General features: G+C 40.8%; 2 protein-coding genes across 4 annotated transcripts in view; both read left to right on the top strand.

The window, feature by feature from the left end:
• The first annotated feature begins 2,034 nt into the window (after positions 1-2,034).
• On the top strand, positions 2,035-6,827 carry LOC115149690 (sialic acid-binding Ig-like lectin 6). Of its 3 annotated transcripts, none has more exons than XM_029692612.1 (8): positions 2,035-2,115; positions 3,344-3,418; positions 3,743-4,129; positions 4,260-4,565; positions 4,702-4,968; positions 5,700-5,784; positions 5,898-5,955; positions 6,312-6,827. In XM_029692612.1, exons 2-8 carry the CDS (start codon positions 3,370-3,372, stop codon positions 6,567-6,569), a joined length of 1,410 nt encoding a protein of 469 aa, XP_029548472.1. In that variant the 5' UTR covers positions 2,035-2,115; positions 3,344-3,369; the 3' UTR covers positions 6,570-6,827. The 3 variants fall into 3 exon arrangements, with proteins under 3 accessions (XP_029548472.1, XP_029548475.1, XP_029548476.1); XM_029692615.1 differs by lacking the exon at positions 2,035-2,115 and adding an exon at positions 2,731-3,224; XM_029692616.1 differs by lacking the exon at positions 2,035-2,115 and having other exon boundaries at positions 2,731-3,856; positions 3,972-4,129; positions 6,312-6,826.
• Positions 6,828-15,123: 8,296 nt separating this feature from the next.
• The window catches only part of LOC115149723 (myelin-associated glycoprotein), a 29,874-nt gene continuing 28,982 nt past the window's right edge, over positions 15,124-16,015 (top strand). Inside the window, exons 1-2 of the mRNA XM_029692619.1 lie at positions 15,124-15,411; positions 15,642-15,716. Of these exons, the coding sequence (XP_029548479.1) occupies positions 15,668-15,716 (49 nt within the window). The 5' untranslated portion in view covers positions 15,124-15,411; positions 15,642-15,667. The remainder of the gene's footprint in view (positions 15,412-15,641; positions 15,717-16,015) is intronic.

The following is a 16,015-nucleotide window of genomic DNA, read 5'->3' as shown; positions in this document are numbered from 1 at the left end:
TGCCGAGACAGGATTGTGTCGAGGCACAGATTTGGGGAAGGTTACCCAAATATTTCTGCAGCACTGAAGTCCCCCATGAACACATTGGCTTCCATTGGATGTCTTTCAGTGGCAGGGACTGGGAGACTAGTCAGGATCGAGGGAAAGGTGAACGGAACAAAGTACGGAGATCCTTGACTCAAACCTGCTCAGGATCTCAGACTGGGGCAAAGGTTCACCTTCCAACAGAATGACTCTAAGCACACATCTAAAACAAGGCAGGAGTGGCTTTTGGACAAGTCTCTGAATGTCCTTGAGTGGCCTAGCCAGAGCCCGGACTTGAACCTGATCTAACATGTATGGAGAGACCTGAAAATAGCTGTGCAGTCAGTGATGCTCCCCATCCAACCTGACAGAGCTTGAGAGAGTCTGCAGAGAGGAATGGGAGACACTCCCCAAATACAGGTGTACCAAGCTTGTAGCGTAATACCCAAGAAGACTCGAGCTGTAATCACTGCCATAGGTGCTTCAACAAAGTACTCTGTGATTCAGCACTCTTATCACTCTCATTCTTGGTCAAATAGCCCTTACACAGCCTGGAGGTGTGTTAGGTCATTGTCCTGTAGGGGAAAAAACGATAGTCCCACTAAGCGCAAGCCAGATGAGATGGCGTATCGCTGCAGAATGCTGTGGTAGCCATGCTGGTTAAGTGTGCCTTGCATTCTAAATCATTGACAGTGTCACCAGCAAAGCACCATCACAAATCATCCTCCATGCTTCACGGTTGGAACCAAACATAGAGAGATCTTCCGTTCACCTACTCTGCGTCTCACAAAGACATGGCATTTAGAACCAAAAATCTAATTTTGACTCCAGACCAAAGGACAGATTTCCACCAGTCTCATGTCCATTACTTGTGTTTCTTGGCCGAAGCAAGTCTTCTTATTGATGTCTTTTAGTTGTGCTTTCTTTGAAGTAATTCGACCATGAAGGCCTGATTCACACAGTCTCCTCTGAACAGTTGATGTTGAGATGTGTCTGTTACTTGAACTCTGAAGCATTTGTTTGGGCTGCAATTTCTGAGGCTGGTAACTAATGAACTTATCCTCTGTAGCAGAGGTAACTCTGGGTCTTCCTTTCCTGTTGCGGTCCTCATGAGAACCAGTTTCATCATAGGCCTTGATGGTTTTTGAGACTGCACTTAAAGAAACGCTCAAAGTTCTTGACATTTTCCACATTGACTCACGTTCATGTCTTAAAGTAATGATGGACTGTCATTTCTCTTTGCTTATTTGAGCTGTTCTTGCCATAATATGGGCTCCCGAGTGGTGCAGTGGTCTTAGGCACTGCATCTCAGTGCAAGAGGCGTCACTGTCCCTGGTTTGATTCCAGGCTGTATCATGTCCGGCAATGATTGGGAGTCTCATAGGGCGGCGCACAATTGGCCCAGCTTTGGCCGGGGTAGACAGTCATTGTAAATAATAGTTTGTTCTTAACTGACTTGCCTAGTTAAATAAAGGTTCAATTTAAAATTAAAAAAATACAATTATGGGCTTAGACCTATTTGGTAAAAGACCATCTTCTGTATACCACCCCTACCTTGTCACAACACAGCTGATTGGCTGAAATGAATTAAGAAGGAAAGAAATTACACAAATTAACTTTTAACAAGGCACAGCTGTTAATTGAAATGCATTCCAGGTGACAACCTCATGAAGCTGGTTGAGAGAATACCAAGAGTGTGCACGGCTGTCATCAAGGCAAAGGGTGGCTAATTTCAAGAATCTGAAATATAAAATATATTTTGATTTGTTTAACACTTTTTTGGTTACTACATGATTCCATATGTGTTATTTCTTCGTTTTGATGTCTTCACTATTATTCTACAATGTAGACAATAGTAAAAGGGTAAACCCTTGAGTAGGTGTGTCCAAACTTTGGACCGGTACTGTATATAATTAGTAGAAAATAATACTACTTGCTTTTGAAAATGCAAATAATTTTGTACACTTATAAGGAATAGGAAGTACATCATGTGCCGTTGTCCAACTTGAATTGCAACACTTCAGTTTGTCAGAACTTACTATGGGTGTGCTGTCATCTCCTTTTTCTGTGATCGGTTTTCAAGATTGTAAGGCAAGTGTCGACTTCTTCACTATCTTTGCATTTTAATGTTAAGACTCACTGAAATGTTATTACTGGTGATGATTTGAAATGTTAAAGGTGCTGCTGTTGGTTCATGTTATAGCTTCACAACTGAAAGCCATACACTGTGTTGGGAAAGAATTCAGACCCCTTCCCTTTTTTCCACATTTTGTTACTTTAGTCTTATTGTAAAATGCATGAAATTATTTTTCTTTATCAATACACACACAATACCCCATAATGACATAACATTTCTAAAAAAATTTTTTTTTTTTGTTATTATGGGGTATTGTGTGTAGATTGAGGGCAGAAAACAATTGCATCCTTTTTTAGAACAACGTAACAATGAGGGGGGAAAAGTCAAGAGGTCTGAATCCTTTCCGAATGCACTGTACACATTAAGGTTCAATGTAATACATTTAGCAGACACTCTTATCCAGAGCGACATACAGTTAGTGTATTCATCTTACATTTTTACATTTTAGTCATTTAGCAGACACTCTTATCCAGAGCGACATACAGTTAGTGAAAGCATACATTACATTTCATACATTTTTTTTTCTGTGCTGGCCCCCCGTGGGAATCAAACCCACAACCCTGGTGTTTGCAAACACCATGCTCTACCAACTGAGCTACAGGGAAGGCTATCTTAAGATAGTTAGGTGGGACAACCACATTACATTCATAGTAAGTACACTCAAGTAGGTATCAGCAAAGTTAGAGCTAGTGTGTGTTGGGGGGGGTCAATGTTAGTTCACAAAAGGCTTTTTTGAGGTCGGGCTGGGAAGGGGGGGGGGGGTGCTGTGGGATTATTTAAGATGCCCTGAAGAGGTTTCTGATGTTTTCGCAAGATGGGCAGGTAGCTTCAGGGGGAAACTGGTTCCAAACATTGAGGTGCCAGGACTGAAAAGAGCTTGGACAGCCTGAGCGGGAGCTGCCCTCCTGTAGGGGTGGACAGCCTGAGCGGGAGCTGCCCTCCTGTATGGGTGGACAGCCTGAGCGGAAGCTCCCCTCCTGTAGGGGTGGACAGCCTGAGCGGGAGCTGCCCTCCTGTAGGGGTGGGGGAGTGGAGTGCTCAGGTGTTGGGTTTGAGCCTAAAGGTATGGAGGGGCAGTGTGTTGTGAGTTACAAAATGTGTGTATGTTTGTACTGTTTCAGGTTATCAGTAGTGTGTGAGTTAAGCTACTCTACCAGTAAGTGTATGTTTGTACTGTTTCAGGTGATCAGTAGTGTGTGAGTTCTCACATGGCTTGTCCTGAGAACATGTTTTTTCTCATTGGCCTCTTTATGTCAGGTGAGTCTTCCACACAGCAACAACTAGTTATGAATCAGACAGAGGAATAAGTACAAGTGATGATATATCATGGTATGAGCTATATTCCCATCTGTCTCAATGTATAGAAAAGTGTACAGTTGACTCCTGATAAGTAGAGTTTAATAGTCTGGATTCAAACATTCTGTGCTCCAGAAATGTTCATGATCCAGTTTAGGACATGGAGTCGTGACATCAGGAATCATCTGTATATTGAAATGTGTTAATATATTTTCCTACAGAAGGAGAGGTTGAATGTACTGAAAAGATCACATTACCTCCCTGATGTTGTCCTTCATGTTCCAGGTGTTTTGGCCTGTTTTTGCCAACGACATTTGATCGCCACAATGCCAGATAGACTGGGTGTACTGACTGGCTCCTGCGTGCAAATCCCATGTTCATTTGATGTTGCTGAACAACGTAAGAATACATTTAACAGCACAATGCCGATCTCTGGAGTCTGGATTAAAGAATCACCAAAGTTTGATGGGCATCTGAACAGAGTGATATTTAACAGTAGTAAGACGGTCAACAGATATCAAGGGAACATAACTGGAAACATGTCCCAGAAGAACTGCACCACAGTCTTCTTCAATGTAACCACCAGTTACACTAATATATACTACTTCAGGATTGAGAGTCAACCATTCCGTGCAACAGACACTGGAAAGTCTGTTGATATCGTTGTCAAAGGTAAGTGACAATTTAACTTTTAACCAACCATTTTTTCCCCAGTTTAGATTCCTTGCATCAAAGATAAGAGTAGAGCAAGTGGACATTTTAACTTTTAGTGTAAAATATATTTACCTACAATGTATTGCAGATTGGCCTTCCAGTCCCATCCTTACTGTCTCAGGTGAGGTGAAAGAAGGGACCCCTGTCAGTTTGAACTGCTCTGCTGTCGCTCCCTGTCCTGAACACCCCCCTGAGCTGACATGGACTCTCCCAACACAGTTCACAACTGAGAACCAACTGCAGGAGAATCCAGACCAAACCAAATCAGTTCTCTCCACGGTGACCTTCACTTCGTCGTACCTTAATCATAAGATGAACATCACTTGTACTGCAGTCTACCCAGTAGGGGCAAGCAACAAGACAGCTGAACGTAACATGATGCTTAACGTTTCATGTAAGATTTAGTCACAGGTTCCTGTAGAATAGATCATTCTATCATGTTTTCACTGATGATTGTAACAGAGTGGTTTTGATGAGACTATTCAATATACCATATCCAGATACATTCTAAATGAACCCCTCTCCCTCAGTCTCTCCTAAGGACACCTCGGCCTCCATCAGTCCAGCTGGTCCAGTATTAGTGGACAGCTGTGTTAATCTGACCTGCAGCAGTACAGCCAACCCTCCTGTGACAAACTTCACCTGGTTCCAGATCAGTGGGGGTAAACCAATACAGGTAGCATCTGGACAGAGTTACTCCCTCAATGTGACTGTTGGTGATGGAGGACTGTACTACTGTGAAGCAAGAAATAGTCACGGCTGTGGCAAGTCAAAGGAAGTGCAGCTGGCAATTAAAGGTAAAACGGGCACATAGGGCACAATCTTAGGTTACATATACACTATATATATATACAAAGGTATGTGGACACCCCTTCAAATGCGTGGATTCAGCTATTAAAGCCCCATATGTTGCTGACAGGTGTTTAAAATCGAGCACACAGCCATGCAATCTCCGTAGACAAACATTGGCAGTAGGATGGCAACATTCACTACCGAGGTCCAAACTGCCTTTGGAAGCAACGGCAGCACAATAACTGTTTGTTGAGGGCTTCATGAAATGGGTTTCCATGGCCGAACAGCCGCACTCAAGCCTAAGATCACTATGCGCAATGCCAAGAATCAGCTGCAGTGGTGTAAAGCTCACTGCCATTGTACTCTGGAGAAGTGGAAATCCGTTCTCTGGCGTGTTGAATATACGATTCACCATCTGGCAGTCCGGCGGAACAATCTGGGTTTTGAAGGATTCCAGGAGAACACTACCTGCCCCAATGCATAGTGCCAACTGTAAAGTTCGGTGGATGAGGAATAATGGTCTGGGGATGTTTTTCATGGTTTGGGCTAGGCCCCTTAGTTCCAGTGAAGGGAATTCTTAACCCTACAGCATACAATGACATTCTATATTCCATATTAATGCCCATGATTTTGGAATGAGATGTTCAAAGAGCAGGTGTCCACATACTTTTGGTCATGTAGTGTACTTTAGAGATCTTTTTGTGACAATTGACCATAATATGTGCTGTATTTTCAGGGCAAGAAACCTCAATGGCTTTTGGGATTGCAGCAGGAACTCTGGGGGCCTTTTTGCTTATCAGCCTGATCAGTCTTTTTGTATGGTAAAAACTATTCCTGGCATCAACGCAAAACAATTTTATTTATGCTGTGTTTGTGCTTTTTCATATGAAAACCCTCTCAGTGCATTCAGAAGGCCTTTCTAAATGTCTTCCAGGAGGAGAAACTCGAGGCTCCACGATGGACTTGAAAGGACAGACAGTCCACAGGGACAGGTGGGAATAAGGCTCAACTTTCAAAACCCATCTACAAAATGTATCTAAGAAAGTACTGAATTAATGCTGAAACTATTTAAAGCCATGAGGTTAACATTATTTCAGAGGAAGTTTAGGGGAGATGACCACACCGAAAGCAATGCCACATCATTTAAGAACATGCAATGATAACAGAATAGCTGTTGGACTTTGACAGTGTTTCCTTGCAAAATGTGACTCTTTACACCTGTCAGTTGAATTGACATTTTCATTGACATCCCCTCAGTATGTGTTGTGTAACCTGCTGACCTTAGAGTTTTACAAATGACTGAGCTTAGAGCTTTACACCTGTTCCTCTCTCTGTGTTCTCTCCACAGAACTCCCCGGTTGGGACAGTGTGTGCTGACCAGGCCACAGCTGGAGAGAAACCAGAGGAACCTGCAGAAGACCAGCCTGAAGAGATCCACTACGGTGACATAGACTTCTCCAAACTACGAACCAAAGAGACCCCAGCTGCAGCCCAGGACAGGGTCCAGGGACAGGAGAGTGAGTACGCTGAAGTCAACGTGACTGGGAGAATGGCTCAGGAACCACCTCTTAACTACCTAGATGGGCTTTATGCACAAGTGAGTTAAAGAGGTGCATGTTAATTATTTTTCCAATGGGTATTAAGTGTTTTTTTGTACAGTATTGTCATTGTGTATCTGTTTTCTATTGGTACTTTTGTTACATTTATAATTGTTTGCTCTTTGATTATCTGCATATTTGTAGAATTTGCTGGGTTGAAAAGTGTTTACCGTAATTTCCGGACTATTAAGTGCACCTGAATTTTAGCCGCACCCACTGAATTACATTTTTTTTTTTTTTTTTAACATAAATAAGCCGCACATGTTTATAAGCCGCAGGTGCCTACCGGTACATTGAAACAAATGAACTTTACACAGGCTTTAACGAAACACGGCTTGTTACAAAAATAAATAGGCTTTAACGAAACACAGCTTGTAACAAAAATAAATAGGCTTTAACGAAACACGGCATGTAACAAAAAAAAAATAATGAGCAGTAAGCTTTAGTTGTCTTTTTGCACTGAGTCAATTCCTCACGCTGCTGTTTCCAACGTCTTATCATCGACTCATTAAGACCAAGCTCCCGTGCAGCAGCTCAATTTCCTTTTCCAACAGCCAGATCAATCGCCTTCAACTTGAAAGCTGCATCATATGCATTTCTCCGTGTCTTTGCCATGATGAGGGTGACAAAATGACTACTATAAGTTTGAGAGCGCTCGATTTAATCTAAACAGTAAACAAAAAAGTTGTTTGACCTTAACCCGTTCGGCAATTTCATTGGTCTAATGAAAGCTTCATGCCGCCAAAAAACTGAGCACGTCACAGAATGTTTTTTTGGAAAAAAAAAATTGAAAGCAGGAAAAATGCATATATTAGCCGCGTCATTGTTTAAGCCGCGAGGTTCAAAGCTTGACAAAAAAGTTAGTCCGGAATATACAGTCCGGAATTTACGGTAACTGTTACTATAGTGTTGATACGATGATGTAGGCTACTCTTTATTTTGGACCATTTATTTTGAATGTTGAGCTCACAGAGCATCTGTTTCTCTTCATCTATGGGGCAGTTCCCAGAATAACAATATTATCTATTTTCAGTTTATATCTATTTTGAAGTTATTGTGTCAGTTTTTATGTTGAGTGTTAAATCAAAGAAACACCTGAGGCTGAATGTAAGGTTGTTTATTAATTGCACTGTGATTAAAACCTTTACATTCAATTTCCATGAAATCTTTTGGTCTTATTGGTCCAACATTTTACATATTTCATTAAAATGTATTACATTCAGATGTGTCACTGGCCTACACACAATACCCAATAATGTGGAATGATGTTTTGAATTCAAAAATAAATTAAAAGATGAAATATCTTGAGTCAATTAGTATCAACCCCTTTCTTATGACAAACATGAATAAGTTCAGGAGTAAAGATTTGCTTAACAATTCGCATAATAAGTTGCATGGACTCACTGTGTGCAGTAATAGTGAATGACTACTTCATCTCTGAACCCCACACATACAATTATCTGTAAGGTCCCTCAGTCGAGCAGTGTGTTTCAAACAGATTTAACCACAAAGACGGGAGTTTTTCCAATGCCTCGTAAAAAAGAGCACCTATTGGTAGATGGGTAACAAATAAATTATTGAACATCCCGTTCAGGGAAGTTATTAATTACAATTTGGATGGCATATCAATACACCCAGTCACTACAAAGATACAGCCATATTTTCAAGCATGGTGATGGCTGCACTATGTTATGGCCGTCTATCAATGATCAACAACCAACTTGACAGGGATGGAATAATGTTTTTAAGAATAATGTACAAATATTGTACAATCCAGAAAAGCTCTGACAGACTTACCCAGAAAGACTTACAGCTGTAATCACTGCCAAATGTGATTCTAACATGTTTTGACTCGGGTGTGAATACATACGTCAATTAGTTATTTCAGTATTTCATTTTCAATTAACCTGCAAACATTTCTAAAAACATATTTTCACTTTGTTATTAAGGGGCATTGTGTATAGATGGGTGAGAAAATAAATATTTCAGGCTGTAACACAACAAAATGTTTAATAAGTCAAGAGTTATGAATACTTTCTGGAGGCACTGAGTATACCAAACATTAATTGAGTTGCACCCCCTTTTGCCTTCAGAACAGCCTCAATTCATCGGGGCATGGACTCTACAAGGTGTTGAAAGTGTTCCACAGGGATGATTGTCCATGTTGACTCCAATGCTTCCCACAGTTGTGTCAAGTTGGCTGGATGTCCTTTGGGTGGTGGACCATTCTTGATACACACCGGAAACTGTGTGGAAAAAAACCAGCAGTGTTGCAGTTCTTGTCACAAACCAGTGTGCCTGGCACCTACTACCACTCCTCATTCAAAAGCACTTACATTTTTGACTTGCCCGAATACACTCTAAATGGCACACATGCACAACACACTTCTCAGTTGTCTCAAGGCTTAAAAATCCGTCTTTAACCTGTCTCCTCCCCTTCATCTACGCTGATTGAAGTGGATTTAACAAGTGGCTCTAATAAGGGATCATAGCCTTCACTTGGATTCACATGGTCAGTCTATGTCATGGAAAGAGCAGTAAGATACAGTTGAACACAGATTCTGATCTATCACCTCATACCTACAGTACTCATAAATCCATTGGCAGTGAGTGGTAGCCTGAACTGCATGCAGGCACGATGTTTAATCGTAATTTCATACATTTTAACCACATATAGGCAAAGCAGTTTCCACAAAACTGCAATGAGCTTGTTAGTCCCTTTTATGTCAGTCCCACCATATCCCTCTCTTCTCTTTCTGAATCATCTGGTCCTTCTGCCTCTCAATTCCTGACCCTGTCCTCCAGAGCCTTCAGCTCTCCCTCCACCAGTTGAGGGAAGTCAGATCTCACCTGCCAGGTAAAGTACGCCCTCAGCTCCTGGGTCTCCTTCTCCCAGAAGACCTTGGGCAGGTCGAAGAGGATTTTGTCTAGAAGGTATACAGCTTTTGTAAAAAAAATGTTTTTTAAATGTCTAGCAAGTTTAGGAGAATTTATGCAGCAGGTTAGGATAATTAACGTAGAATGTTATGGTAATTAGATTAAAGTACAGATAAGGGTTAGGATTAGATAAATTGCTAAATTAATTTGACATAAGCTTTATCCCACCTAGACTTGACCGTCGAAGAGGGCGCCAATTTCCACCTTGCCGCTCAGGCCCTGCAGGTTGCTGGCTCTCTCCTGTGGCACTGCAGGTTGCTGGCTCTCTCCTGTGGTACCCGGGACTCTCTTTTCACATCACTTCAATAAGGAGTGAATTTGGTAGCTGGTTAGGAGCAGGGCCAGACTACTGAACGGCCCCAGATAGCATATGATAGAAACATTTTTTGAATAGTAGGAAATTAGCTTTAACACTGCAACACTTTGTCTCAGCCTCATGGCAAAATGTGAACACAAGCATGATGAGCTATGATACACCAAAATAAATCTCTGCTTCATGGCAAAAAGTGTAGAATTTCAGGAAGTTAGCTTTAAAACTGACATTTTTTGCCAAAGCTTCATGACAAAATGTGTAGAATAGCATTATAAAATTGCAAATTTTTCTCTCCGCACCATGGCAAAATGTGTTGAAATTCAGGAGTACAGTGGCAAGAAAAAGTATGTGAACCCTTTGGAATTACATGGATTTCTGTATAAATTGGTCATAAAATGTGATCTTCATCTGAGTCACAACAATAGACAAATACAGTGTGCTTATGCTAATAACACAAATAATTATATTTTTCTTGACTATATTAAATACATCATTTAAAAATTCACAGTGTAGGTTGGAAAAAGTAAGGCTAATGACTTCTCCAAAAGCTAATTGGAGTCAGGAGTCAGCTAACCTGGAGTCCAGTCAATGAGATTGAAGATGTTGGTTAGAGTTGCCCTGCCCTATACAAAACACTCTTAAAATTTGATTTTGCTATTCACAAGAAGCATTGCCTGATGTGAACCATACCTCGAACAAAAGAGATCTCAGAAGACCTAAGATTAAGAATTGTTTACTTGCAAAAATCTGGAAAGGGTTTACCAAAGTAACTCTAAAAGCCTTCATGTACAATAGTCCACGGTAAGACAAATTGTCTATACATGGAGAAAGTTCAGCACTGTTGCTCCCTAGGACGTCCTGCAAAGATGACTGCAAGAGCACAGCACAGAATGCTCAATGAGGTTAAGGAGAATCCTAGTGTCAGCTAAAGACTTACAGCAATCTCTGGAACAAGCTAACATCTCTGTTGACGAGTCTACGATACGTAAAACAATGAACAAAAATGGTGTACATGGGAGGACACCACAGAAGAAGCCACTGCTGTCCAAAAAAAACATTGCTGCATGTCTGAAGTTCAGAAAAAGAGCACCTGGATGTTTTACAGCGCTACTGGCAAAATATTCTGTGGACAGATTAAACTAAAGTTGAGTTGTTTGGAAGGAACACACAACACTATGTGTGGAGAAAAAAAGCACAGCACACCAACATCAAAACCTAATCCCAACTGTAAATTATGGTGGAGGGAGCATCATGGTTTGGGTCTGCTTTGCTTCCACATTGCCTGGACAGCTTGCTATCATTGATGGAAAAATGAATTCCCAAGTTTATCAATACTTTTTGCAGCAGAATGTATGGCTATCTGTCCGCCAATTGAAGGTCAACAGAAGTTGGGTGATGCAACAGGACAACAACCCAAAACACGGAAGTAAATCAACAACAGAATGGCTTCAACAGAAGAAAATACGCCTTCTGGACTGACCCAGTCAGAGTCCTGACCTCAACCCGATTGCGATGCAGTGGCATGACCTCAAGAGAGCAGTTCACACCAGACATCACAAGAATATTGCGGAATTGAAACAGTTCGGTACTACAGAAAATGTTTGGTTGAGATTATTGCTTCCAAAGGAGGGTTAACCAGTTATAAAATCCAAAGGTTCACAAACCTTTCTCACCATGCACTGTGAATGTTTACTCTGTGTGTTCAATAAAGACGTGAAAACGTATAATTTTTTGTGTGTTATTAGTTTAAGCAGACCGTGTTTGTCTAATGTTGTGACTTAGATGAAGATCAGATCAAATTGTATGACCAATTTAAGCAGAAATCCAGGTAATTCCAAAGGGTTCACATACTTTTTCTTGCCACTATAAGCTCAGGTACCAAATGCTGCCTTCCAACCCTGGTTAGGAGAGCATTTTCCTTAACCATATCCCTTTTACCAGGCAAGTCAGTTAAGAACAAATTCTTATTTACAACGACGGTGTACCCAGGCCAAACCCAGATGATGCTGGGCCAATTTTGCACCTCCCTATGCGACTCCCAATCACAGTTGGATGTGAACCTGGATTCAAACCAGGTACTGTAATTACACCTCAAGCACTGAGATGCAGTGCCTTAGACCGCTCCGCCACTCGGGAGCCCTAAGCCTTAACCTGTTGGGGCTAGGGGGCAGTATTTGCACGGCCGGATAAAAAACGTACCCAATTTTAACTGGTTACTACTCTTGCCCAGAAACGAGAATATGCATATAATTAGTAGATTTGGATGACAAAAATACTCTAAAGTTTCTAAAACTGTTTGAATGGTGTCTGTGAGTATAACAGAAGTCATATGGCAGGCCAAAACCTGAGAAGATTCCATACAGGAAGTGCCCTGTCTGACAATTTGTTGTCCTTCAGTTGCATCTCTATCAAAAATACAGCATCTCTGCTGTAACGTGACATTTTCTAAGGCTTCCATTGGCTCTCAGAAGGTGCCAGAAAGTGTAATGGGGTGTCTGCAGTCTCTGGGCGAAGTACAGCAGCTCTGTTTGTGAGTGGTCAGCCTGGGAACAGTGAGACTGAGAAGCACGTTCATGAGAATTCTCCATTTCTTTCTTTCAGCCTGAATACAACGTCACCCGGTTGGAATATTATCGCTATTTTACGAGAGAAATAGCATTAAAATGGATTTTAAACAGCATTTGACATGCTTCGAAGTACGGTAATTTTTTTACATTTACATTTTAGTCATTTAGCAGACACTCTTATCCAGAGCAACTTACAGTAGTGAATTCATACATTTCATACAACTCATACATTTTTCTGTGCTGGCCCCCCGTGGGAATCGAACCCACAACCCTGGTGTTGCAAACACCATGCTCTACCAACTGGGCTACAGGGAAGGCTGTAATGGAATATTTTGAATTTTTTTGTCACAAAACGCGCTCGCGCGTCACCCTTCGGATAGTGACCTGAACGCACGAACAAAACGGAGGTATTTGAATATAACTGGATTATTTGGAACCAAAACAACATTTGTTGTTGAAGTAGAAGTCCTGGGAGTGCATTCTGACGAAGAACAGCAAAGGTAATCCAACTTTTCTTATAGTAAATCTGAGTTTGGTGAGGGCCAAACTTGAACATCACATGCTAATGTAAAAAGCTGTTTTTTGATATAAATATGAACTTGATTGAACAAAACATGCATGTATTGTATAACATAATGTCCTAGGAGTGTCATCTGATGAAGATCATCAAAGGTTAGTGCTGCATTTAGCTGTGGGTTTGGTTTTTGTGACATATATGCTTGCTTTGAAAATGGCTGTGTGATTATTGTTGGCAGGGTACTCTCCTGACATAATCTAATGTTTTGCTTTCACTGTAAAGCCTTTTTGAAATCGGACAATGTGGTTAGATTAAAATAGTCATATGTTTGAGAAATTGAAGTTATAGCATTTTTGAGGTATTTGTATTTCGCTCCATGTGATTCCACTGGCTGTTGACTAGGGTGGGACGCAAACGTCCCACCTAGCCCATAGAAGGTAACCTCAGTCTCTTAACATGCTACGTTAATTCTCCTACCCTGCTAGATAAATTCTCATATACATGCTACGAAAAAGTAAATTCCGTATCAAAGTGGAGTGAAAAGTTTGTCTCTGTGGCATCCAGCCCTCCAAGGCTCCTCTTGGTAAATAGACTTCAAAGAGGAAGTTGGTGTAGGAGAAGTTGAGTGGTGTGTGAGAATCAGTCAGATATAATTACAGTTACTATGTTTCATACCAAGTCTGTTTTTCATGTTGAAACATAATGTGAAAACAATATGTTTTGTATCGAACTCAAATTAAACTTTCCTTTTTTTTTATTAGAATAAATTAGTTGTTGGTTTTGGTTCAAAATGTAACTATATTTTTTAAATCCCACAGATACAGTGAGGGAAAAAAGTATTTGATCACCTGCTGATTTTGTACGTTTGCCTACTGACAAAGAAATTATCAGTCTATAATTTCAATGGTAGGTTTATTTGAACAGTGAGAGACAGAATAACAACAACAAAAATAAAAAACAACGCATGTCAAAAATGTTATAAATTGATTTACATTTTAATGAAGGAAATAAGTATTTGACCCCTCTGCAAAACATGACTTAGTACTTGGTGGCAATCACAGAGGTCAGACGTTTCTTGTTGTTGGCCACCAGGTTTGCACACATCTCAGGAGGGATTTTGTCCCACTCCTCTGCAAATCTTCTCCAAGTCATTAAGGTTTTGAGGCTGACGTTTGGCAACTCGACCCTTCAGCTCCCTCCACAGATTTTCTATGGGATTAAGGTATGGAGACTGGCTCGGCCACTCCAGGACCGTAATGTCCTTCTTCTTGAGCCACACCCATTTTCAATGCCCTGGCTGAGGGAAGGAGGTTCTCACCCAAGATTTGACAGTACATGGCCCCGTTCATCGTCCCTTTATGCGGCGAAGTTGTCCTGTCCCCTTAGCAGAAAAACACCCCCAAAGCACAATGTTTCCACCTCCATGTTTGACGGTGGGGATGGTGTTCTTGGGGTCATGGGCAGCATTCCTCCTCCTCCAAACACGGCGAGTTGAGTTGATGCCTCAGTCCTTCACGGCGTAGTTTGTTACCAATTGTTTTCTTGGTGACTATGGTCCCAGCTGCCTTGAGATCTTTGACAAGATCCTCCCATGTAGTTCTGGGCTGATTCCTCACTGTTCTCATGATCATTGCAACTCCACGAGGTGAGATCTTGCATGGAGCCCCCGGCCGAGGGAGAATGTCAGTTATTTGGGTTTCTTAAATTTGCGAATAATCGCACCAACTGTTGTCACCTTCTCACCAAGCTGCTTGTCGACGGTCTTGTAGCCCATTCCAGCCTTGTGTAGGTCTACAATCTTGTCCCTGACATCCTTGGAGAGCTCTTTGGTCTTGGCCATGGTGGAGAGTTTGGAATCTGATTGATTGATTGCTTCTGTAGACAGGTGTCTTTTATACAGGTAACAAACTGAGATTAGGAGCACTCCCTTTAAGAGTGTGCTCCTAATCTAAGCTCGTTACCTGTATAAAAGACACCTGGGAGCCAGAAATCTTTCTGATTGACAGGGGGTCAAATACTTATTTCCCTCATTAAAATGCAAATCAATTTATAACATTTTTGACATGCGTTTTTCTGGATATTTTTGTTGTTTTTCTGTCTCTCACTGTTCAAAAAAACCTACCATTAAAATTATAGACTGATAATTTCTTTGTCAGTGGGCAAACGTACAAAATCAGCAGGGGATCAAATACTTTTTTCCCTCACTGTGCTCCCATTCAAGCCTGGGAAATACAGAAGAGGGAGATTATGCTGCCGAAAGTTTCTTTTAACAATTTATTGGGGGCAGACTTAGCGATTTTGAGACCCGATTCAAAATGCTGCTGACCTGTCCTACCCCGAGAAAGGGATATTAAATACCGTAGTATTCTTTTAAAATGAATTCTCATTCACCAATTAGGAAGTACTTCACTGATGAGATGTGAGATATGCCACATGAATTTCAAGTACATTAGTTTGTCAGTCCACACTATGGGTGTGACAGTCTCTACTGTCGACAGTTTACGTTATCGTCTTAGGCAAGTATCGACTTCTTCAATATATTTTCTCTTAATTCGAATGTTCAAAATGAATTAAAGGAAATTAATTATGAGTAATGAGATTCAATATGTTCTAAAGTACTGCTGTTTGTTCATGTATTAGCTTCACAACTGAAAGACATAGTGTATTTGATATGGGGGTGGTTCAATACAATGTGTTGTGTGAGTTAAGCTACTCTACCAGTAAGTGTATGTTTGTACTGTTTCAGGTGATCAGTAGTGAGTGAGTTCTCACATGGCTTGTCCTGAGAACATGTTTTTTCTCATTGTCCTCTTTATGTCAGGTGAGTCTTCCACACAACAACAATTAGTTATGAATCAGACATAAAGGAATATCCACAAGTCATTATATTTTATGGGATGTGCTTTATAATTGTTTAGAAAAGTGTACAGTTTATTCCTGATTAGTGTAGTTTAATAGTCTGGATTCAAACAGTCCTGTGAAAAAGTATTTTGCATATTTTCGATACTGAATGTTATCAGATATTCAATCAAAAGCTAATATTAGATAAATGGAACCTGAGTGAACAAAAAAAACAACAATGACATACTTATTTCATTACTTTCTTAAACTAAGTCAAGC

Source organism: Salmo trutta, chromosome 2 (assembly GCF_901001165.1).
Source record: "Salmo trutta chromosome 2, fSalTru1.1, whole genome shotgun sequence".
NCBI classification, from domain to species: Eukaryota; Metazoa; Chordata; class Actinopteri; order Salmoniformes; family Salmonidae; genus Salmo; species Salmo trutta.
Note: the sequence above shows the minus strand (reverse complement) of the source record. Positions and strands in the feature narration are given on the sequence as shown.